General features: G+C 46.0%; 1 protein-coding gene across 9 annotated transcripts in view; it reads left to right on the top strand.

The window, feature by feature from the left end:
* The window catches only part of myt1lb (myelin transcription factor 1-like, b), a 123,921-nt gene extending 100,748 nt beyond the window's left edge, over window positions 1-23,173 (top strand). For 5 of the 9 annotated variants that reach the window (XM_054741951.2, XM_054741948.2, XM_054741953.2 and 2 more), the window contains 12 exons: window positions 8,315-8,545; window positions 10,607-10,728; window positions 11,057-11,119; window positions 11,767-11,835; window positions 13,260-13,322; window positions 13,416-13,499; window positions 15,236-15,457; window positions 16,622-16,716; window positions 17,108-17,211; window positions 17,298-17,345; window positions 18,218-18,280; window positions 20,565-23,173. In XM_054741951.2, coding sequence (XP_054597926.2) covers window positions 8,315-8,545; window positions 10,607-10,728; window positions 11,057-11,119; window positions 11,767-11,835; window positions 13,260-13,322; window positions 13,416-13,499; window positions 15,236-15,457; window positions 16,622-16,716; window positions 17,108-17,211; window positions 17,298-17,345; window positions 18,218-18,280; window positions 20,565-20,705 — 1,305 coding nt within the window. In that variant the 3' untranslated portion in view covers window positions 20,706-23,173. The remainder of the gene's footprint in view (window positions 1-8,314; window positions 8,546-10,606; window positions 10,729-11,056; window positions 11,120-11,766; window positions 11,836-13,259; window positions 13,323-13,415; window positions 13,500-15,235; window positions 15,458-16,621; window positions 16,717-17,107; window positions 17,212-17,297; window positions 17,346-18,217; window positions 18,281-20,564) is intronic. The other 4 variants (XM_054741952.2, XM_054741954.2, XM_015969130.3 and 1 more) reach the window with 4 other exon arrangements.
* The last annotated feature ends 1,439 nt before the right edge of the window (window positions 23,174-24,612 follow it).

Here is a 24,612-nt window from a genome sequence, read left to right as displayed (position 1 = left end):
TTTTTTGGGGGGGGGGGGGACAGGGGGGACATGTCCCCCACACTTTTTCCAAAGTCAAGTTTTGACCCCTGCACTTTTTACCACCCAAAAACAATATCACGCTATATTAAACTGACACTGGTTGAGCTCTAGGACCAAGCAGAAAACAACCGTTTGTGTTGAAGCCTGTTTCCCATTAGAGCATACTGTAAAGATACCCCCCCCCCATGTCCCCCCCCACTTCTAAAGTGAAATTACGTCCATGGTCGCTCAGACATGTTATTTTTATTTTGTGTGTATCATCAACAGGAAGTAGCGTTATGATGATCAAACACAATCGGTTTAAAATCCCATCAACAATCCCTGCAGCCAGAACCGGCCCGTCGGTCATTTTGGACCGGCCCATTGCCCGCCTACCTCGTTGTAAGCTATTTAATAGCTGCGACCTAACGGTAAGCACGAGAGTTTGCGACACTGTGCAACATTTTACGGCGTGCAGCGCTGCCGTTTACAGCGGTTTCTTGGGAAAACAAGTCGCGTCCAAAAAAGAGACGTGAGGTTGTCAGTGAAAATAGAAAATGGACGGAAAGCCACGTGCTTCGTCTGTTACGTCATTTTCTCAGGACACAACGTGCACTTCCAGACGACTCGCAGCTCCGGCTAACATCCACCGGGCGCTGGGGCTGGATTCTGACTCCAAACCACCGGTGAAGCTGTGTGATTTTCACCTTGACCTGCACCTTGCAGCAGAAAGCTACAACATGGATGCTGGCTAGAAAGGAAAGACGGTGGTACAAGAGAGGGAGTACAGGGAAACGAGCGGCCCACTGGAAATGCCTCGTGACACTTTGGCCCAACGACAAACCTAACCGATCACCCTGGGCTGACGTCTCGATCACGTTGGAAGGAAGCTTACAGTGAAACAGATTTCCTTCTCAGCAGGTTGGGCGTTGTCAGGTTGCCTCTTTTTGACTCGGTCGAAAAGGGACGCGGTCTTTGTTTACCACCTGTCTCACCACCGTGCTTCCTGGTTCCAGAGCCAATCATATGCTGGCAAAAGGAAGCAGCGTTGGGGCCAGAATGTTAGTAAAAGAGCGACCCAAGAGCTACTCTACGATTGGGTAAAGCAGCCTGAGGCTAACATGAGCTAACAATACTAACAGTGAATTAGAAACAAATAGGCAGCCCTAAAAACATCTCAAGCTACTTTTTCAATGACCAACTACTTTTTTACAGTGTATCTACTCGAGAACTTCCTGTGCATGACCCGTCTTGGCATCTAGGACCTTCTGGTGCCGATCCGCACCGGCAGCAGTTAGCTCAGAGCGGACTTGTTTGTTTTGATGACTGCAGTACCCACATTCAACCACCGGGTGTCGTTCTTACTTCGTGCACCTTTAACAAGGCAACTTTTTATGAAGGCACATTTATAAATATGAATTTCTTGAGTCAGTTAAATTTTGGGATGAAATTGTAATCTGATGGATTTAAATGAGTAGGATTGGCACTTGTATCACACCTGTCAGCGTCAGAGGACTCCAAAGCACTTTACCCTGCAGAAAATCCACCGTGTCACGATTTTGAACCTCATAGACAAACCAGATGATTAGATGAATGCAGACTGTGGCCTCCTGCTGAGTAGACGCCTAAAAAAGAAAATCCACTGAAAGCGTACGCCTTAGTTTCCTTCATCATACTAATGCTGGCAGTGAAAACTGACAAAGATAACGAGATTTCAGACGTGCAGAACCACACTGACACTAACGCACGTGACCGACCCAGAGCAGTGGCGTACACTCGGGGCTCAGCGAGGCACTTTCTTTATTTTCCGTCTGGGAATCAGATAGGAGCCAGACGAAGTGCCGTATGACACGGCGTGAGTCCGGCGTGTCACTTCTGAGGAGATAAGGTGACAGCGCTTCTGTATTATCTGTGGCCAGATGCTAAGCCGGTAAATGGAGGCCAGAGAAGGAGCGCACGGCGGGTGGAGGTGTAATGTTGGCTTAATGTTGACAGAGGAGACTGCAGGAGAATCAGAGCGAGGGCGGACTGGGAGGAGAGAGCGAGAGGATAAAAAGGAAGATTTCTAAATGTCACGGTAGAGGGGAGAGGACAGAGACGCGCTAATAAAGTCAAGGAGGAGCAGAGGGACGGAAAACAGCCCAAAGCAACTTGTTCCCAACAAGAGAGTGGGGCAGAGTGAAGTCGGCGGGGCAGTCAGGACTTCTCTGGTTTCACCTCCTTTCACCGTCTGTCCCCCTCCCCTCGTCCCCTGCTGCTGTGGGATGAGGCGAGCAGGAAGCTGTCAGGAAAAGAGGAGGAGAGACTTCAGAGGAGTTTTTTCTTCCGTGCTTTCATCTCAACACCTCAGCTCGTGGCTCATGCCGAGTTCCTCTGACTCTGAATGAAACCTCCTAAAAGAGTCTTCCTACTTTTTTCTTTTACATCATCTGTCCGCCTCTCTCTCTCTCTCTCTCTCTCTCTCTCTCTCTCTATCTCTCTCTGTCTCTTTCTCTCTCTCTATCTCTCTCTCTCTCTCTCTCTCCCCCTCTCTCTCTCTCTCTCTCTCTCTCTCTCTCTCTCTCTCTCTCTCTATCTCTCTCTGTCTCTTTCTCTCTCTCTATCTCTCTCTCTCTCCCCCTCTCTCTCTCTCTCTCTCTCTCTCTATCTCTCTCTCTCTCTCTCTCTCTCCCCCTCTCTCTCTCTCTGTCTCTTTCTCTCTCTCTATCTCTCTCCCCCCCCCCCCCTCTCTCTCTCTCTCTCTCTCTCTCCCTCTAAATCAGACTTACTAGTTGCCAGCTTGAATGAAAGAACGTTGATTTCTGCAGGAGCCTTTTGTTGCCGCTGACCCCTCGGTCCCATCGCCCTGCGCCGCTGATTAACACACTCCTGACTCAAAGCAATTACCTCAGCAGCTAGTCATCAAGTTTGATACAAACCTGTTAAAAGCCCTTCGATTTCAACCAGTTGTTGGAGCAGGAAATTACCTAAAACATGCCGGGAGGAAACTTAAGTGGTGGTCAAATAAAGAAAAACTGCTTCAAACTAATTATATTTGACTTTATTTAGATTAGACTTTATTTAGATTAGACTTTATTTAGATTAGACTTTATTTAGATTAGACTTTATTTAGATTAGACTTTAGTTAGATTAGACTTTATTTAGATTAGACTTTATTTAGATTAGACTTTATTTAGATTAGACTTTAGTTAGATTTGACTTTAGTTAGATTAGACTTTATTTAGATTAGACTTTATTTAGGTTAGACTTTAGTTAGATTTGACTTTATTTAGGTTAGACTTTATTTCTGCACACATCACCACAGAGGGTTGCATCCTGTCCACGAAAACGCATCAGACCAGGCTGAAGAGCATTTACATGAGATCGGGGGCGACGGTGGCACACGTGCTTGCCCCGTAATGGGAAGGTTGCAGGTTCGAGCCTCGCTCGGCCTGTTGCTGTCGTTGTGTCCTTGGGCAAGACACTTCACCCACCTCGCTGCTGGTGGTCGGAGGGGCCGGTGGTGCCTGAGTGTGGCAAGCCTCGCCTCGCCTCTGTTAGTGGAGCTCATCACCACCAGGGTGTGAATGGGTGGATGACGTTGTTGTAAAGCGCCTTGGGGGGTTCCAGGACTCCAGAAGCTGCTATATCGAATACAGACCATTTACATGATGTTGAGTTTGAGTTTAAAATTAACACAAGAAAAAAACGGATCCAGAATAAATTCTGGAATAAATAAATGAATAATCTATTTTTGAGGAATGACCCTTGATCTTTGTCAGTGTTGGGTTGTTTAATGTATTTATAGTGAGTTTAATATGTTCGGCTTTTAAAAATGCAATGAAGATTTTAACATTTTCTACTTTTAATAATTTATTCATTAGGGTTATAATTTAATACAAGATATTAATACTAAATAAAATAATAAGCATCGTTGCCGTTCCACAAAGGTTTCTGGTTGGTGAACTCATCGTTGCTGCACGATCCTTCAGCCTAGAAATAATAGATTTTAGAGTCAAAATATCAAGACTAGTCAGAAATTAAACATAAGGAGATGAATAAATTGTGTTTTGTTATTTCAGCTCATTGGGCAAAATTTGTTTCAGCAGATCAACGCTGAGAAATGTTCTGAGTTCAAATCTCAAAACTAAAAACCGACGAAGATTCAGAACAAAGAGCCAGACGTCGTGAAAAATAATAAACACTTGATAAATGACATGCATAAAGAAAATATGATAGTTATCATGTGCTTCAATGCATCGTGGGAATACCGTTCCACATTTAAAAGCATCGCGTCAGCTGACCAAACACAAAACAGAAAATGTTCTTTTTTTTTATTTCCAGAGGTAAAACTCGACCGGGACGTCGTGTCATGGGTGGAAGGAAAAGATCTTCTTCTGCAGACGTTTTAAACATGATTTCATGTCTGCAGCCAAGCACTTATTTATTGATTTAGCTTTAAAGGGACTTTACGGAGTTTTGAATTTTTATGCTCGCGATCGCCCCCTCAGGCCAAAAGTGTAAGGGCAGCTTCAATAGAAGGCTCGTGCACGAGGCGCGCATGCTGTACGTGCACACTCCTTAACGAAAATAACAGCTGAGACAGTCCCGTGTGTGTGTGTGTGGGGAGGACAGATGACAGGAGAACGCGCAGCTAATTAATTAATGTGGTTCTGTACCTTTCTCTTCAGCACAGCCGACAAAGGTTTATGATGGGTCAGTCCTCCTGCATGCTCAGATCATTCCCTTCCCTTGCTTGAAAAATTGTTCCAAAATGAAAGTTGAACCCACATCTTTTTTATCTGTGAATTCAATGCCGTTCGGCGAGTCTCAAATAAAAATTTGGGCATCTTACTGTAAAAAAATATACCATTAATGTAAAAAAGAAACTCTAAATAAACTATGTTCACATCCAGAATCAAACCCAGGTCTTCTGCATGAGAGTCAGACATCTTACTAGATGAGCTAAAGCGCCAGTGATGTCTTTTGTATCTGTAACATTTATATCGTTGATGACAGCTGAAACAACGTCAAACCAAAGAACGGTTCGGAGTGAAAATGGCTATTTTGTTGCTAATTAGCAGGAAATATCTAGAAGAAAGTTCTACAGAAAGTAGCTAGGGTCCTCAGAAATGTAGCTAGCTTTGTCACTAGGCGTTAGGAACAGCGACAAAGTGGCACTGCCTCTCTCTCTGCTGCTAAAGCTACGGATAGCAAATGCTACGGGCGATGCCTGAGCGTGAACGCGCATGAAGCAGCCTGCTCGACCCGAGCATCTCTCTTTTTCTGTGATTTTACAGAAAAACAGGCAATCCCAGTAAACATGCCAGGGCTCATTCTACAGGACCAGGGCATTGCAGGAGAATGTATGAAGAAGACATTTATTATTTCTATACATGTTTTGGCTGTCAGACTTCCATAATGTCCCTTTAACACCAACTTCCAGTAAATTTGGATTTTCAAGACAAAATCTGCCAAATTGTGACTTGCGTGGTCCCATGTGATGTCAGACTGCACCAAAAATGACTTTTACATGAAAAAAGTCTAAATAATGTGTGATGCGATGGATTTGCTTTAACTAGTGAAATGTGACAGATATTAGCTGTGACCTCTAACGGCACAGCTGTGTTCAGACCAGGCGTTACCATGGCAACTGGGGTCAGGGATTACTAGAAGGCTAGATTGAGAATAAGTGGTCTATAATAAGAAGGGAGGAGGCCTAGCATACGAAGGGGTGTTCCGCGTTATTCAGACAAAGAAAAAAACGTCTAACGAGGAGAAGGGGTCACCGAGCCAATCAGCAAGAACAAGATCAGAGCGGGCAGCACACGACGAGGCGAGAGCTGCTGGATCTCTGCAGCACCGTGACCTTTATCCAACACGCTCTTTCGCCCTCACAGTCCTTTACTCGTTTTCTGCTTGTCCTCTGCATCACTCCCTTGTTTTCAGGCTCGAGTGTCGTTACTCGCTGAATAGCTTTGCAATCGGGAGCTAAAAGGCTCCTTTTGGTATTAACGAGCGATCTTTGTACCTTTGGCATCCAGCATCCTCTTTCTGCATCCTTAATGAACCGTTTTTTTTATTCATGCATTTCATCATTAATACTGTTTGTCTGTTTGCCTACAGCTGATGCTTTTATGTCTGAGCCCTTTCAGAATCCATGTCCGGTTTTAAATCTGTCAGCTCGTGCGTTTGAGTCAGAGTGCGTCATGGAGGTTTGGCTTTAGACACCAGGAGATTCCTCCCCTGGGGACTCTGTCGGCTGGAATCAGCAGTGAAGTGGGCTTTCCTGCTCCTAAAGATGAAAGCAAGGAAGTAAGGAAAAAATGGAGGGGAGGGCAGAGGGAGGCAGAGACAAGAGGGGGGACTAAAACCATGCATCATCATCATCATCATCAGCTGTAATAGTGGTCAGTGTCTTACCTGCAACAGGCAGCAGTCAGAGCACAGAGGTACTTCAGGTTCAGGTTCACTGAGTAACGTTTAACACGTGCACACGCATGCTGAGCGTGAAAATAGTTTCCAACCCTTCCCCTGAATCGGACGCTGAAGAAAAATTAACCGGAAAACAATCGTGTCCAAAAAAGCCGGTCAGCCGTCACGTGGTCAAATTAGCATTCGCCGACCCGCCCATCTGGGCTCACGACCGTGGAGGGCTGTGTTGATTTAGCATCATGGAGAGAGCAGAGCGCCGATCTGCACGTCAAAGCTAACTGTTAGCATTAGCAACTCCACAACATGGCGGAACCCAGACGAAGCAAAAGAGATGTTATTATTAACCAATCAGAGGCAAAAATCATCATGAATATTAATGAGTGAGGCTCAAATTCTTGCACTCCCCCCCACCCCCCCACCCCCACCCCCACCCCCACTTCTCCAACTAGAACCTAGTCTAAAGCACCTGGTTTGAGCGGGTCTAGGTTCCAGGTAAAGATGTCCTGATTGGGCCCAAATTCAAAAATTCTCCTCAACTCTCCAAACAGAAGCTGCCCAGAGCATCAAGAACATGAAGAGATATTCCTGATTTTGGTTGAATCATGTCAAGTCGAGCAGAAAAGAGCCAGAAACACTCGTGCAGACAGTCGTGTGAATGTGGCCCTCGATGTTTCAGCGTCTATTTTTGGGTTTGCAGCAGTGTAGCTCCCAACCCCACCCCTAACCTTCCTCCCGCACCCCCTGTGATGTCCACTTACATTAGGTTCACACACACACGCACACACACACACACACACACACACACACACACACATGCACGCACGCACGCACACACACACACACACACACGCACACACAGGCATGGAAGTGGAGAGGAAGAGCGAGGGAGGATGCACTCGTCCTTGAGAACTGATGAACCTCCTGTCCTTTCGACTCTCTCAGGAGCAACGTTGGTCCTCTACACCGCGACTGTCTGATGTTTCTTCCGAGACAGATTTGGGCAAAAACAAGATGGACTGTGGCCTCAGATATCCAAACTGTAATCTGTAACTGTTCCTGATCTTATAAGAAAATAGGAAGGCTTTTATATACTTTAAAGGGATACGATGCAACTTTTTCACATTTTAAAGCCATTTTCTTGAGCCAGTGTGTACTAGAATGACCCTTTACATCAGGGGTGCCCAATCCTGGCCCTGGAGGGTCGGCAACCAGCAGGTTTTAGTTTTAACTCTGCTTCATCACACCTGTTCCAATCAGCAGGTGATCAACAGACTTCTGCAGAGCCTGGTGAGCTGCTGCACTGGTGATTCAAACACTGAATCGAGTGTGTTGGAGCAGAGAAACCACTAAGCCTTCTGGATACCACTGCTGGGCACTCCCTGAGACCCCCGCTGCCCTCTGTGGCCAGAATACCACATTTGCAACTGACATACCTGGCGCTGCACTCCGCTTCTAGCTCATTTCTGGTGATGTAGATCAGCAGCACAGCTGCAGTGTTTGAGTTTGTGATTAGCCGCTCCTACAGGCACTAATGAAGGTTGAGGAGACATTTCAGCAGGTAGATGAAGGTGTTAAAGAGATGAACGCACAGCGACGAGATAGGTTTCACTTTCGCTTTGACCACAGATAATTAATAACGGACACTAGGGGGTGCTAAAATCAAGCAAAGCTGCTAGCATCCCTTCGACCTAACACGCATCAGTTTGCCCATCCAAGAAGAGATGTTCATGCTTGACTTGACGGATCTGTAATCAGGACACTTCTCTGTCTTTTATCCCCTTCTCTCCGTTCCCGTTTCCTTACGTTGTGTGTACCCTCTCCCTCCATCCTACCTCATAATCATCTGACCAACCCAACGTCTCCCTCTGACCATACTCAATCACACACGCACACCTTCCAGAGTCCTGGTCTCGATGTTGATGAAAACGGTACGTTGGACCTGAGTATGAGCAAGAGTCTGTGTGGCGGCGGCGCGGGGGACTCGGTGCTCACCCCGCTAGAGCCCATGTCCCCACAGAGGCAAGCTGCACTACTGGGCTCCCGCTGCTATGGCATGGGGGACGCTGCAGACTGCTGGGACCTGCCTGTCGACTACACCAAGATCAAACACATAGATGAGGACGATAAAGAGGTAAAGATGGGAACATGTCTGTGGCTGTGTTTCCTTTAAATTAATATTCTGTTTAAATGTTGCACAATTTATGCTGAAATTAATTTAAGGGACGCTACTCATCTTCGCCTCATGCATCACAAATCCATTATCTCCTCCAAACGCTGACAGTGTGAGGAGACAAACAAAAACCAGCGATGGAGAGGAGAATAGACGAGGTTTCGAGCAGCAAACAGCCTTGGTGTTGATGATAATTAAAGGGCGGCGGTTGCTGCTTCGGAGGCTGATAGACTCTAACGTCTGCTCAGAGTCTTATCTCCCTCCAGCCAGTGATTCAACGCGGAGTTTCGTAGTCAAACATTAGCATTAGCATCTAGGAATCTCACTTTCCCGTCTGACTCGCCGGAATGTTTGGGATCATTAGAAAGTCATTTTAGGGATTTTTTCAGGAAAACCTAATGAATCTGCATGTTAACTGGTGTCAGCGTTGCCATGCACAGAGCTCTGTTGTGCCCCCCCCCCCCCCCCCAGCATGCTAGCTTTCAGGTTTTTTTACATTTCGCTCTTCTCTAAAATGAATTATGCAAAGTAGCACCTTGGGAGGGGATCGGAATAGCTCATCTCATCAAAGAACCGCTGGAAATCAATGCACCACTGCTGGGCCCGCCTGTCAGAGTGCATGGGCGTGTGCACGTGCAGCGCATTTGCCTCTTTTGCTGTGTGTGAATATTCATAAGAGTGTGACTGTACCCACGTCTCTCTGGGAGGGTGTGCTTGTGTTTGTGAGAGTCGTCTCAGCCTACTTTGTGCTCCGTGTCTCCATGTATGCATGCTCGTGTCGATCTCCTTCAAGTCTGCTGCTAATTGGGAAAGCGGCTGGCAGCATCCCACCGTCTGAGACAGCTGGGTGATTTGGGATGCGTTTGGACTTCTCTCTTCATGGGCATTACTGTACCCTCACTGTAGCACATGGAGCAAAAAGGAGGGAAAAAAGGATTTGCATCTGCTGCCGTCGTGCCCTGGTTGCATGCACTGCAGACAAAGCCCAGGTCCACCAGCACCGCTCTGACACCACGCCACAGTGCCATCTAGTGTCTGGCTGCCTCCGAGCATCCGGCCAACTCCCTGAATGCTTCATACCTACAGACACTGTGAACATGTATGAAATCTCCAGCCAGCCTGCACACTTCATTCATTCTGTGTTATTTCCTGTCGAGTCTTCCAGTTTCTGTCTCTGTTAGGCTGAGAAGACAGACTGGCTCACCAGTTTGCATTCACACTGACACCATTCTGTAACCTGAGCATGTGTGTGTGTGTGCGTGTGTGTGCATGTGTGTGTGCGTGGATGTGTGTGTATGTGTGTGTATGCGTGTGTGTGTGTGTGCATGCGTGTGTGGAAGTGTGCGTGCGTGCCTACGTGTGCATGTGTGTGTGAGTGTGCGTGTGTATGTGCGCGTGTGTGTGCGTGGCTACGTGTGCGTGCGTGCCTACGTGTGTGTGTGTGCGTGCGTGCCTACGTGTGTGTGTGTGTGCGTGCGTGCCTACGTGTGCGTGTGTATGCGTGCATGTGTGTGTGTGTGCGTGCGTGCTTACGTGTGTGTGTGCGTGTGTGCCTACGTGTGTGTGTGTGCGTGCGTGCCTACGTGTGCGTGTGTATGCGTGCATGTGTGTGTGTGTGTGCGTGCGTGCCTACGTGTGCGTGTGTATGCGTGCATGTGTGTGTGTGTGCGTGCGTGCCTACGTGTGTGTGTGTGTGTGTGTGCGCGTGTGTTTGTGTGTGTGCGTGCATGTGAGTGTGTGCACGCGTGCGTGCGTGTGTGTGTGCGCCCACGTGTGTGTGTGTGTGTGTGTGTGTGTGCGCGTGTGTTTGTGTGTGTGCGTGCATGTGAGTGTGTGCACGCGTGCGTGCGTGTGTGTGCGTGCCTACGTGTGTGTGTGTGCACGCGTGTGTGTGTGTGTGTGTGTGTGTGTGTGTGTGTGTGTGGTGGGGGATAGAGAATGAGGTAAGGAAGGAGGCAGGAGCAGGGTTTTTATACCAGTCTTACAAACGGTGCTTCCTCTCTCGTTTTCGTCTCTCTCCAGCCCGATGACCTGGACCCCTTCCATGACCTCCTGGACGATCGATCCTACACCGCGGATGTTAACATGCCCAGCCCCAAGCCCAAGTACGCCCAGTGCAAGGAGAGTAAGAAGGACCTGATAACGTAAGAACCCACTCTGGCTCAGCTTCTTCCTTCCTTCATCATCCTTCACTCCAGTTACCCTCAGCAAAGCACCCCTCCCTCCCTCTCCCACCCTGTGCTGCTGGCTCGCCATGTGACTTTTATTTATCAGCTTTCAAACATCCTAAGTGGTCGCTATCATTCCATGTCGCCGATTGCAGGAATTAATCACAGACAGTGAAGCTAAACTGGAAACAATGAAAACCAACAACAGGAAAAAAAAGGAAAATTTCCCCTTTTCCCTGTAAGTTTTCCCATTTTCTTCTCCTTCCCTTTGGGCTTATAAATCTGTCTATCTTTCCGGTGGCAGATGTCCCACACCGGGGTGTGATGGAAGTGGTCACTTGACGAGCAATTTCGCCTCACATCGAAGGTGTGACTTCCTTTTCTCCTGGTGGATTCTGTTTTCCTTTATTGTTTTCAGCTTACCTCGACGATGCTGTCGAACATCTGCAGGCAGGGTCTCTCCTGCTGGTCAGCCCTTTGGCGGTTGGCACGCAGAAGAAGAGGAAATTAATTAAGGATTGGACACATGCTGATTTTTCAGCTGAACCCCTGGATAAAGTTATTTCTCGACGGGCCGTTTGCAAAGCCCCCTAAGCCGATGTTATTCAGTCCTCTGGGCCCTTCTCACAGTCCGGTGCAGACGGTGCGTTTACCATTCAGAGCAGGAAGTGCTGAGTGCTGCAGTATGAGTTAAGTCTGCGAGCATCGAACGATGTCAGACTCCAGACTTCCTGTGTACAATCTTTCAATTCCAACCAAGTTTTCAGGTGCAAAATATTCCGTCAGCCCTGAATGACGCCGGCGCAGAAGCACTAAAAGTTCCCGTTTCTGTTCTGTTAGATACTCAGAGGGTTCGCATCTTTAAATCAGCTCCCTGCACTTGCATCATGGCTTTCTTACATTTGCTGGTTGATATTTTATTTATGCGCGTGTGCTGAGTGTTCTGAGTGGTTGGAGTGTCTTTTTAATTGTTCTTTTTTGTGGTAGTTAATGTTTCGCTGGTGTATTTTTCAGCCTCTCAGGTTGTCCTTTAGCCGATAAAAGCATTCGGAGCATGCTGGCCAACAACGCACAAGAGCTCAAGTAAGGTTTTGAAATGATTAACTGTAAATGTGTGTGTGCCTTGCATAAGAACCGGTCGTGCACAGCTGTGCGCAGAGAGAAGCTTAAACGTGCATGTTTTATTTTTGTGCATTTTTAAAACCATCAACACGAAACAGCTAAAGCCAACAGTAACAGCACCGATGGTTCTGCTGCCAGTGGAGCTGTGGATGGCAGGTCCCTGCATGACCACATCGTCCCGGTGCCTCGCTCACTGCCCTGATTAAAGCACAAATAAATGTTAATCAGCAGCTGAAAACAGAAACCCGACCACTGGTCCAGCTCCCGTCTTTTTAAAGAAGTTCACCTAAAAGATGATTTTGTCTTTGTGCAAAATGAATCAGAATGCTGTAATTTAGAGATTTTCCCCTTTATTCTGAAATATTATGCTAACAAAAGGAGCTGCAACACTTTTCACTTGTTTCACGGAGCCCAGCTAGAGGTTGCATGTGATGTTTTTTGTTTCCATTCCCCCAAATGTCTTCATTTCGTAGTGCAGGAAAGCAGAATCCAAAGCAGGTTTGTCTCTTTTGTTCTTGTCCAGTTTGTTTCTCCTCTGACCAATTTGGCCAAAACAGCAAGCTAAAGCACGGTGACGCTCCTTTTCTGTGGGAGAAGTTTCTTTAAAAGTACTAAAAAAGTATTTTAGGCAGAAAATCATCAGATAAATGTCATTAATGTGGTATTTAAAGGGATACTTTGCCACTTTTTCATATTTTAAATCATTTTCTTGAGCCAGTTTGTGCTAAAATGACTCTTTACAGGGTTAATGAAAGCCCCACCAGCCCCTATGTCCCCCTGTGGCCAGGATGTTGCACTTGCAACTTCAGAGTTGCTGGTCTGGCCTGACATACCTGGTGCTGCAGCCTGCTTCCAACACGTTTCCTGCATGTTTTAGATCAGGAACGCAGCTGATTTGTTTAATTTAGTGATGAATCGCTCCTGTAGACACTAATAAAGGCTGGGAGACATTTCAGCTGTTAGATTAAGGTGTTAAAAAGGCAAATGCACAGCTTTTGGCTTTAGTAAATGAACAGTAGGGGGCGCTAAAATCAAGCCTAAACTGCCTAGTCTTTCTTTAAATATCAGAAAACCGTTTAAATCATCTCTAAAATGAACTTTTTATCCTTCAAATGAGCATAAAATGGCTCCTTTAATGAATATTTTATGCCACAAAGGTAATTTAGCAGGAGATCTCATTGATGCAGTGAGATGCTGAGATGAATTGGATGTTTTTCTTTGCTAACTTCATCGCCAAAGCCAAGAAAAGCAGCAGTTGCTCTGATGTGTTTTATATCTGGGTTATTATAGCCAGCGTGGAAAGACGGTAACTTTATACACGATCCTCATCAGGACGCCTCAGGTCTGCTCCATGCTCTGAGTAGTTTTGGTATTTTCTGCCCCAGGTGCCCGACACCGGGATGCGACGGTTCGGGACACATCACTGGCAACTACGCCTCACACAGAAGGTACCGCTCCAACCGAGGAGACTCAAACCGTCCACCCCACGCTCCGTAACGACCTGTGCTCTTCAGCTTTGCTTCTCTGTGGTTTATCTGCAGTCTTTCAGGTTGTCCGCGGGCCAGGAAAAGCGGGATAAAGATCATCCACAGTAAAGAGAATAAAGAGGACCAGGAGCCCATCAGGTGCGGTCCAGACACACATCATCAGTCTTCGGCCCGGCTGTGAAAGCCCACAGCTGCAGCCTCCGTCTGCGACTAGCACTCCTCCCTGTTTGCCGCGTGTGACATATGACCTTTCATTTCCTGTTTTAAAACGTGCAATTTGGAATCAGTCCTGCCATGTTTTGTGCAGTCAGTGCGTGTTGCGGAGTTTGACTTGCGTCCCTGTAAGCGGGAATAAACCAGCCCTGACTAGACGAATGTGCCAAGAGTGTGAAGCTTCGGTCTGAAGGTGCAGGAGGAACTTCAGACGTGCAAGGCTGTAGCAGTTTAGAGGGAGGTGGTTCTGCAGTCTCTGGTGAACTCACACGTAGGTAGAGGGAGAGCAGAAGATAGAGGCAGAGAGAGATTGATTGACTCTGCCTAAATCCCACAATGGGCTTCTGTGGCCTCAGCCCTGCAGCTGCATTGATTTCTCTGGTGGTGCAGAGCACAAACAACATTCTCGAGCATGTCGTTCTGCTGGATCCTGAGTAGACTGCCAGGACAGCGTGTTCAAATCAGGAGAACTTTCTAAACGCTGCAAACGGCATCAAGAACTCGTGGGACGATGTTGTAGTTATGCACAAAATGATCAGCTCCAGCTTTTAGTCCGTATCCTTCCTCCTCGGGACGGAGATCCCAACTTGAGCCGACGCAGGGTCCCGCTGAACGCTGAGGGGCTGCGGTGGATGACGAGAGTAAAACAGGAAGTTAAAGTAAATAACATTTATTTATTAGTTTATTTAACACAAGAATGAACATAAATGCGTCAGCATTGGCTCCAGGTGATTCTCTCTCAAAGCGGAGAACTGAACTTATTTTTCTGTTCCTTGTTTAGTTTAATTGGGCTTAAAAACATCAAATAAAACTCATTCTGGCTTTAAAACGTGCTTCGGGATTAGAATATTACGCTCGATATGCTGGAATTTAGAGTTTTACAAATTAGCTGCATAAAATTAACAGGAGCGTTTCATGATAGTTCCATGTTTATTACACGAGGCTTCATACTTATTTAGAGATGATGTTGAGACGGTCCAAACACATTTTCTTCAACTAATTCATTCTTCACTTTTATATCATCGGATCGTACGAAACCACACGAGTAGTGTTTATGTTTTAGTCGTCATGCTGCAGAACGGCGCCGGGCGTCTCTCCACCAACACTTTCATAAGACATGTAATGATTTCTTTAAGCAAATGCAAGGGGAAACTTTAGGGATTAAGATGTTAATCCCTGCATTCAGCTGAGGTAGGATTCATCTTCTAAAATTGCTTATTGATCCAAACATCAATGGAGTGGTGAACGTATGATTGCTGTTCTCACCAGGTCGTTTACTCAGGTGACTTCAGCGTGTTTAAATATGATAAAACGTCTAGAGAGGGGATTGTTTCTGGGGAAATAGTCAAATAAAGTCTCTCAGATACTATTTATTAATGCACAAAAAGCAATAGAAGGGGACGATAACCAGGGAGCTTTTATTCACCAATCAGATTCATGCGTTCACAGCAGCTGGCGGCTGATGTTTGTGCACTGCCAGCGTTCTGACACCACCGAGGCAGCTGATGTAAATCATGTTTTTTACCAATTAAAGCAAAATAAAAGGGAGAGAAACAGGAAAATGTACTTAGCCCTGGAGGTATTCAGTGTTTTAAGGAGTCTGTGGCCGAGATGCCTCTAAAGAAATACTGAGACGAGCGTCCTTCCTCCTCTCTGGCCAGGTGTCCAGTCCCCGGCTGTGATGGTCAGGGACACGTGACGGGGAAATATGCGTCCCACAGAAGTGCATCGGGATGTCCCATCGCAGCCAAAAGACAAAAGGACGGCTACCTCAACGGTATTCAGTTCACATGGAAGTCCGGGAAGACGGAGGGAATGTCCTGCCCGACGCCAGGCTGCGATGGCTCGGGGCACGTCAGCGGCAGCTTCCTGACCCATCGAAGGTGGGTCATGGAGACGTCGCTGGACAGCGTTTAAACAAAAGTACAGAGAACGATTCCCTAAACCTCCATAAGTTGCAAAAATGGTTTTATATGTTTGCCTCATTAAAGAGGAAGCTGCAACCCTCCGGTTAAGGGGCGGGGCTTTACTCATCCGCCACCGCCACAAGGCTTCCCTTATTAAAGGCTAATAAACACTTTATGGGTTCATCATTTCTCATTCATGAGTTTAAAGGTCAGCTGGAATGAGAACCTTGTGATTCTCGTACGATCCGTCACGCTGAGTTTCACAAGCGCATCGCCTGAATTAGCCGGTGACAGAAAGTAGGCGGAGTCAGAAAAGCCAGACAGCTCTGTGTTACGATGAGCATTCATGGACTCGCCCACCTTGACAACCACAGAGCACATCCCGGCTAGTGGAGGCTAACCGTTAGCATGAGCAACATGGCCGAACACCTTCCAGCTCTTGCTGTTTGTGAAAGCAGAACGTCCATGTTGCACTTTTTACCCACGAAACAAGAACAAATGAAGGCAGTGGAAGAGTCGTGTTGCTGTCAGCCAATCAGAGGCCAGACGTTTGCATGTTAACGAGTACGAGCCGTTTTCTGCCCTCCACTCCGACGACCAACTTCTCTTCCTGAAACAGGAGCTCTGGAGCTGCTCCCCACAGAAAACCACTCACAGCCCCTTCCTACCCGAGACCACAGCACCGTACTGGTGACCGTACTGGTGACCAGTACCAGGGTTAAACCACTGAGGGTTCTCTCGTTGTCACGCTCCATTAATGCTTAATAAAGACTTGTTCATGGTTCTTACAGCGTTAATTAATACCATAATTAGTCGTTTATAAGGGAAGCCTTACCAGTCAGATTACATGTGAACATGAGGCATCTAGTCTGTGTGCAGAGCTAGAGGGAGAACATTCTCCTGCTCTTGGTTTCAGTCTGAATCCCTCTGAGGGCCACACCTTGGACACCTCGGATCAACACTGGGTTGCTGCTTTTTTCAGTAACTGAAAGAGAAAACTGATGCCAGTCTCCACCCATGATAAACACCGTTAGCCAATCATAACAGAGCATGTTGTTTGCTGATGACGCCATCCTTAGACAGGCTCACCACAAATGCACTCCATGATGAAACAATGCTCGGTTCTTGTTGCCGCTGCAGTCTGTCGGGTTGTCCACGTGCCACCTCCGCCATGAGGAAAGCCAGGCTCTCGGGAGTGGAGATGCTAACAATAAAGCAGCAACGCGCCAGTAATGGTAAGCACCACCAGCACTCACGCACACACAATGCAGCCAATCAGGAACAAGGATGTGGAATGATTTACAGAGGAGAGTTCCAATTTCAGATAATAAACCAATCAGAATGGCGCGTGGTGGGCAGCGTCGCAAATAAACGGCCATTCAGGGCTAATAATGAGACGAGTGGTTCCAGTCTGGTGCAGCAGTCTGCTTTTAGTTGGCAGTGATCAGACGTGGGACGCCTGGGCTTCAGCCTCTCACAGAGGAAAGTGACAGGGTGATGATGTCGTTTGTGGTTCAGACGGTTGCATCTGCGTGGCCTTTAGTGGACGTGACCACAGCACGTAGCTCGTTTTGTGTCCTTGTTAATGGCTTCAGGCTGCTAACCTGACCCGTGTGACCTCTACAGGGCTGGAGCACGACGACGACATCAAGCAGCTGGATGAAGAAATCAAAGATTTAAGTGAGTCCAATTCACAAGTGGAGACGGACATGATCAAACTCAGAACACAGGTGAGTCACTTCCTGTCCTCCATGTTGGCTTGTCGTCCCCGCTCGGCCTTGGTGCATGACGCGCTGCCCTCCCTCTCTCTCTGCAGATCACAACAATGGAGTCCAGCTTGAAGTCCATAGAGGAGGAAAACAAGGTGATTGAACAGCAAAATGAGTCTCTGCTGCATGAGCTGGCCGACCTCGGCCAGTCACTGATTAACAGTTTAACCAATGCCCAGCTCCCTCACATGGTAAGGGCCAGCGGGAACGGCGGGCCAGCAGAGCGCAGGCTATAGCTAGCCACAGCATCCCTATCTGTGTATTCTTTAATCACGGCTCTGTGTGCATGCGTACTCCAAACTGCAGAGCGTCGCTTGTCTTTCCAAACGCTGAGGGGGAGCTGTGAAACGAGGGCAGGGTTGTAGCGAGAGCTGAAAGTTCAGCTCCTCGGCCGAAACGCAGCATTATGTTGAGGTTTTGTTTGCTGTGATGGAGGTGCGTTATTAAAGGAGTTATCCTGTGGGGATGGATTTTATCTACGATGACGCGAGCCGCGTCGCTGTCATCTGAACCTGGACCGGGGACATTTACAAACAGCCTTTTCTCTGCTTCGGATCCTCTTCTTTCACTCTTTTGTCGCTGATGTTTTGCTGTAATCACAGATAATTGTGTCTGGTTTCATCCCTCACTCTGTCATCATCGTCTCTTTTGTAGTAAATCATCCACTGACAAAGTGAAACATCAAACCATGACTCAGCATCCCCTTTTCAGTGAAAGCCGTTCTCTTATCTTGCGTTTACTTTAGTGCAGATTACAGAAATTAGGAATTAAAACTGACTTGTGACACTTGCTTGTGTCATCATTAGTCCTGGCATTGTCTCCACTTGTGTCCTACTTGCATTTTTCTCTGATTTTGAGGCCGTTTCCACGTTGCTGTCTGTCAAATACTGCCACCTAGTGTTTAAACGTAGCACCAGCACCTTTTGCAAACTGAGCTTAAAGAAATGTCTTTCCTGACCGTCTGCAGAAACCGCTGGCAGACAAAGAGCTTCCTCTGAGGAATAACAGCTGCTTACAGATGCACCAGCAAGTAAGTCTCTCACTTAAATAATTTAAGAAGCTCCTCTCATGCTCCGAATACCAATGCGGTTCTTTGTTTCTTCTGGAAAGTTTGTGTGAGGTCTTGAATTTTAAAAGCCAGAATGCAAACGTACAAATTAATGAGCTTAACATAAGCAGACTAACACCTCACAGCCTGCATACGTACGGAGATCCGTCAGACTTTTTACAAAAATGATGAATGATGGGAGGAATTATGCTGCAGTGGTTCCACTTCCTGTTTTCTGTTGGATCTGATTTCAGTCTTTAAGGTTTTATCCCACAAAATGCTCTTTAGTCTTCAGTTGGGTTTAAATCAAGATTAAAGAAATGTCTGTTGATCAGAACTGGTCAATATTCCTTCTAATCACTAATTACATCATCAGAAAACGATATCTGTTCATCAGTCAATCAGTTTTATTTATATAGAAGAAGAAATCTTATATACGGTGATAATAATTAATCAATACTTTATTAATCCCAGAGGGAAATTAGAGTTTCAGTACACACAATTGAGAGATCAGACATACATGGGCAAGACACATGACAAGAATTGGTGACTGTGGTCATTCGCAACCCGAGTCGCGCTACCTTAATAGAGATAAGAGGGTTACATGAGGATTGGTTCAGGTGGAGGAAAAAAGGCACTTCCGAGTTACCCTCCACCAGGAGGGCAGCTTTGCTCTGCAAAAAAACACCTCAGACAGAAATGCAACAGACTTCAGACAACACAACATAACATGAGACTCCAATAGGAAGGCGGGGGGGGGGGGGGGGGGGGGGGGCTGGGATCCTGTTTCCCCCAGCGAGAGCAGCCATCTATGGCGCTCAGCTGCTGTACAGTCACAGGTGGGAGGGAGATCTTGGGAGAAGCAAAGAGTACGTTGACTCCTACAGATTGATGACCTCGCCAGACTGTAGTCCACCAATCCGAAGGCGGGGGGGGGGGGGGGGGGGGGGTGTCCAGAGGTGCCTCAAGGACAAAAAAATAAAACAAGGAAAAAGTAAAAATTGTGATTAAAAATGTGAGGAAATGGAAAAAGTGAAATCAGTGGAACTGAGAAAGATAGAGTTGGCAGAAAGAGCTGAATGAGGAGAATGTACTGATGAAGGATCAACCGAAGGTCACCTGAACAGGTGAGTTCATGATATAGTGCTTCCACACCTGCAAAGGTGGTCCAAAGTGCTGAAAACAGCACAAACAATTAAAATAGGACACTTCAACTCAAGTTTATTTATAAAGCGCCAAATCAGGTCCAGAGTCGTCTCCAGGACCTTCACACAGCAAACATTCCCGTACAGGTCATCTTCTGTGTTTTTGATAAAAAATGATTAAGAGTCCTGAAACCGCTGCAGCTCTGAAAAAGCTTCATTTAGGTGGAACTGAAGCAGAAACGGCTCTTTGGATCTAGAGGTAACTTCTCAGTGACCTGCTGGTTGAGTGTCGGCCCTGGGACCGGCGCTCAAATCCCAGCCGGGTCGTACCAAAGACTTCAAAAATTGGACCCAGCGCCTCCCTGCTTCACACTCAGATTTAAGGGCGTGGATTGGAGGGTTAAACCACCAAGTAGTTCCCGTGCGCAGCCACTGCTGCAGCTCACCGCTCCCCCACGGGGATGGGTCACGTGCGGGGGTGTCATTTCACCAGTGTGATGATGGGACTTGAACTTTAAGTCAAAGTGAGTACCAGTAGGCGAGAAGTGTGCAAAAACTGGTCATCAGAATCAGCCGTCCAAACCAGAACCACTGCATGAGACAATCATCTCACCTGTACGGGATCCCAGCAGAGACAGGGGTGCATAGATGTCTTAAGGGGTGACCAGGTAGCACACTCAGAGGCCGCTGACAGGATGAATTAGCGTCTCCTTTGTGTAGGGCTGGGCGACAAATCGAAAATTTATCGTCAACAAGCTTTCTGACTATTATCGAGATCATTTTTGCCACGTCAATAAATTTGATAATAAGAAAAAGAAAAGACGTGTGTAGGTTGGCAACGTCGCTTTAAGAAGCTGTACCACCTTACACGTGACAGCTCCATCTAGTGGACAACTGTAGTTTCTGCGCACACCTGTAGTTATCGTCCATTTATCGTTATCCAGGTGAAATCCTCGATATATGGTGATACTGATTTTAGGCCGTATCGCCCAGCCCGCACCCAAAAACGTTGTTCATGCCGACAGAGGGAGCCGAGCCCAGTTCAGGTGGAACCATAGCACACATTGTTTTACAGGAACTAAACTTTGTTCTGACTTGAGCTCAACACCTTTGACTTGCAGGAGTCCCTAAGTGAGCAGAACTTTGACGCCTACGTCACCACGCTAACGGACATGTACACGAACCAGGACCAGTACCAGAGCGCGGAGAACAAGGCCCTGCTGGAAAACATCAAGCAAGCGGTTCAAGGGATCCAAGTGTAGCGGCTCGGCGGAGGGAGGCTTTTGGTTCCTCCGACGGACGGAGACGCATGCAGTGACCGCTTGACCTCCTCGGCTCGGTGCAGTCATTTATATAGTGTTAAACATCCTAATTCCCTGGAGAATAGGAGGAGTTTCGCTTAGGAAGACCTCAAGACAACCTCCTTCTTTCTTTTGGGGTCGTGCTTTGAGGAAGAGCATAAAAGGAGTAAATCGCAAAATAGTTTTTGAGGACATTCACATTTTGTACGTTTTCATATGAGCTGACATGGCGTCATGTAATGTTTCTAGCTGCTCATGTATGCACATTTTAGTGTATACCCCTGAACAGTGAGCTGACGATGGCGGAGGTTCTTTTTATCGCTCGACGACGAAGCGTTTAGATGAAAACCGTGAACAGTGAAACAAAAATAAAAAACACAAGCAAGGAAGATGCTTATTTTTCTCCTCGGCGGATGAGTTTGACCTGTTTGCTTTTCTTTCTTTGTCCTCTTCTTCTTGCGTGTAGATCGTTCTAAGAGTAAGAACTGGTTTGTGAATTGCTTTATTTTCTGAAAATGCTTGAGGAACACTTGTGCTTTTGTTTTGATGGAGAGTACAGATGTGTCGCTGTGGGTGGGGAGGCGTTTTCTTACGTCGGTGCTGTACGTGAATCCGGAGAAGAGGAGTCTGTATGAATGTATGAATGAACAGTTATATTGTAAACATCATTACACGGAAACCCGATGGTGGAAATCCCATTACTGCACCAAACAGCGCCGATTATCTCCTGCAGGAACGTGGCGTGCATGTTCCCGCCGCTCATCCTAAATTAGTCTGAGGTAGAAACCACGTGTAAAGACAATGACCTACATTTTAGCCTTTCTACTGCTGAATTTGCTTAATTATGTGTTGAAATATCTCAGCAATATGATGACAAAAATCACTTGTTTATAGGAGGTGTGTGCGATGCAATCTGCAAGAGGAAAAATACAAAAAAACAAGGTTGGGTATATGCAATTTCCTGTTTCTAAGCATAGCCGGGTAACATGAATCTTTTTAAAATATCCTATGTAAAATATTGATTTTTATACAAATCTTTTAATACAAAAAGTCTTTTTAAAAAAGAGGAGGGAACCTGGACATTGAGTTTTAGAAGCAAAAGTCTGAGTTCAACATTTTTTCTGTACGATTTTGCACAGGGACGCCTTCGTTTCCATGTTTTGATGTTCTTACAGAAACTAAAAGCAGTACCCAAGAGCCTGAGGAGAGGGTTTCCGAGGGTCTTTTTGTAAAGAGTATTTATAGAGAGCGGGACTTACAGGGTCACTGTCCCCACTTATGTGCCAGAAGACTATTTGCACTTGTCCTTGAAGATATTATCCCTACGTATGGCGGCGTGCAATGTTTTTTTCCAGATGACCTCTTTGGCACACGACTGGAGCAACCAACCGCTTGGAGCCAGTGCAGGCGTGGATTCCCACCACCGAGAGGAAGAACAGGGACTCTGAAATCAGACAAGAGGACGATGTCGTGCTGTAGGCTGTTCTCAAGTGTACAAAACATTCAAGTTGTTTCGGTTTTGCTATGTTTTAGGAAGATTAAGTTACCCCCAGCAGCACTTTATATCTAATCACTGTACAAAGAATTAAACAGTCAATCAATTCAAGGTTTTAAAAAAAAACAATGAAAATGATTTAAAAACATTTTTAAAAAGATGAGGCAAAAGCGTGGAGACCTTCGCGGGGCGATGCAATCCAGCAGCATCTGGGAATACGCACCCTCCGTTCTGTCAGCGTAGCTGTTAGCGACCATGTTCAGAATCTGCCTTTTCCAGAGCGAACGCAACCGGTGCTCGTGGTCCGCCCCACTCAGTCTCGTAGTGTACTTCAGCGTCCGCCTGTAGGACTCTACCACCCGTCATCCATGACTGCATTGGCCTTTCTCCACAGCATCGTGTCTGCAGCTTTTTGCCAACATAGTAACGCTTCAGTAGAGTAATAGCTAGTACCAGTTTTTGGATTAATTCTCATTAGCAGTGAAAATGGAAAAAGGGACTTTAAAGCACAAACCAGCTGCTCGTTGGTGCATAAATAACAAACCTGAGAGGTTGTCCGTGACTATCTAAAGGGAAGACAAACAGGTCGTCACATATTTAGAATGCTGAATTTTCATATAAATTATTGTGAATTCATCAGAGTTTATTATTTTATTGGAGCCGGTTCATCTGGAGGTTGGTTTGCGTGGCCATCGACGAAGACGGGGTTTTGTATAAACTATCGTGCTCTCTGTGGAACTGAAGTTTGATTTATTTTTGTACTACACAGCATGGATTTGTTGACATTTTAATTTTGCTATAAATGTGTGAGATCACAAGTTGCTGTGATATTTCATTTATAAATTGTGAACTTTGTACAATTTTTGTCATGCTGGATGTTGACACATCTTACTCAGAATAAAGGAAAAAAATGTGTTGCCAGAGGCCTGAAAAATGATTTCTGCGTGTTTTTGTTACACAAAACGTCACAAAGCAGCTTTCTCTGGAAAAGACATGAAAATGCTTGGTAAACATACAGTTTACATCACAATCTGATTATTTTTAATCAGACATTAAAACATGTTTTCTAGTACGGAAGAGGATTTGGGTCACTAAAATAAACAAAATCAGACAGTTTTTCTCAGATTTTTGACTTTTTACTTCTGAGAATAAAGTCAGAAAACCTAAATTCTGTATATTTTTCTTTTCCGTGGCACTAATCTTCTTCCATATAAATAAACAAACAACAGCAACACAGAGAAATATGACAGGGTGGCATTTTACCAATAGTTTTTGACCTTTGACCTACATGATCCTGAACATTACAGCAGTCAGGAGTTGAAAATGTGGTGCAAAAATCCAAATAGCCTCTGATTTTACCGTCTTTGTTTGTTTGTTTGTTTGTTTTAGAGCAGCTGCACAGTGGTGCAGTGGTTAGTGCCGCTGCGTGGGTTCTCTCCAGGTACTCCGGCGTCCTCCAAAAGTCCAGAAACATGACTGTCAGGCTGATTGGCCTCTCTTAATTGTCCTTAGGTGTGTGTGTGTGTGTGTGTGTGTGTGTGTGTGTGTGTGTGTGTGTGTGTGTGTGTGTGTGTGTGTGTGCGTGCGCGGCCCTTGTTGTGTGTCCTGTCTCTGTGTTGCCCTGGATGGACTAACAACCCATCCAGGGTGCACCCCACCTGTTGGGCACCAGCCCCCCCCCCCCCCCCCCCCCCCCCCCCGGTGAATGGATGTTTTGGAGCAGCAGCTGCATCACAGGGAGCATCACTGGGATTATACTAATCTATATTGATGCTGTGATCAAAGCTAAATTATTAAAGTTATACAGAAACCGTAAAAATCAACAAAAAAGAAAATTCGACTCATTTTCTGAGTCCAACTGATTCTTTTCGTTTTTCTAACAACTTTATGACTTTGGAGCAGAACAGGAGTTTAGATGAGGAGTGAGAAAGATTTTAATAATCGGAACTATTTCTATTTATGGGCACACACTTTAATAAAATAAATCTTTATTTTAACATGAATGAAATCTGGAGGAAAATTATTTATCTAAAAGAGATTTTGTTTTTATTCATCTGTTTATAAACTAGAAAAGGTGACAGCCGTTTGTTTTCCTTATCTACTCATTTTGCTGCTTTTAGGGCTTCTGTCTGTTGATCTGATCTGTTTTTGGGCTTCTTTGACGAATTTAGTCCTGCTATTTTCAAATTGTCCAGCAGAGGTCAGCAAAGCCTAGCTTTAAAGCAAAAGTCTGGGGCAACGACGGTGGCTTCACACAAAGAAGAGCGTAGAAACCCCTTTAGTGGGGAAATGTTGGTGTGACAGCAGAAAGGACGTTACGAACATGAAAGAGCTGCTGAAACGTTTGAGGGGAATATTTTTTCTGACTTTTTT

The sequence above is a fragment of the Nothobranchius furzeri genome, chromosome 18 (genome assembly GCF_043380555.1).
Source record: "Nothobranchius furzeri strain GRZ-AD chromosome 18, NfurGRZ-RIMD1, whole genome shotgun sequence".
Classification (NCBI taxonomy): domain Eukaryota; kingdom Metazoa; phylum Chordata; class Actinopteri; order Cyprinodontiformes; family Nothobranchiidae; genus Nothobranchius; species Nothobranchius furzeri.
Note: the sequence above shows the minus strand (reverse complement) of the source record. Positions and strands in the feature narration are given on the sequence as shown.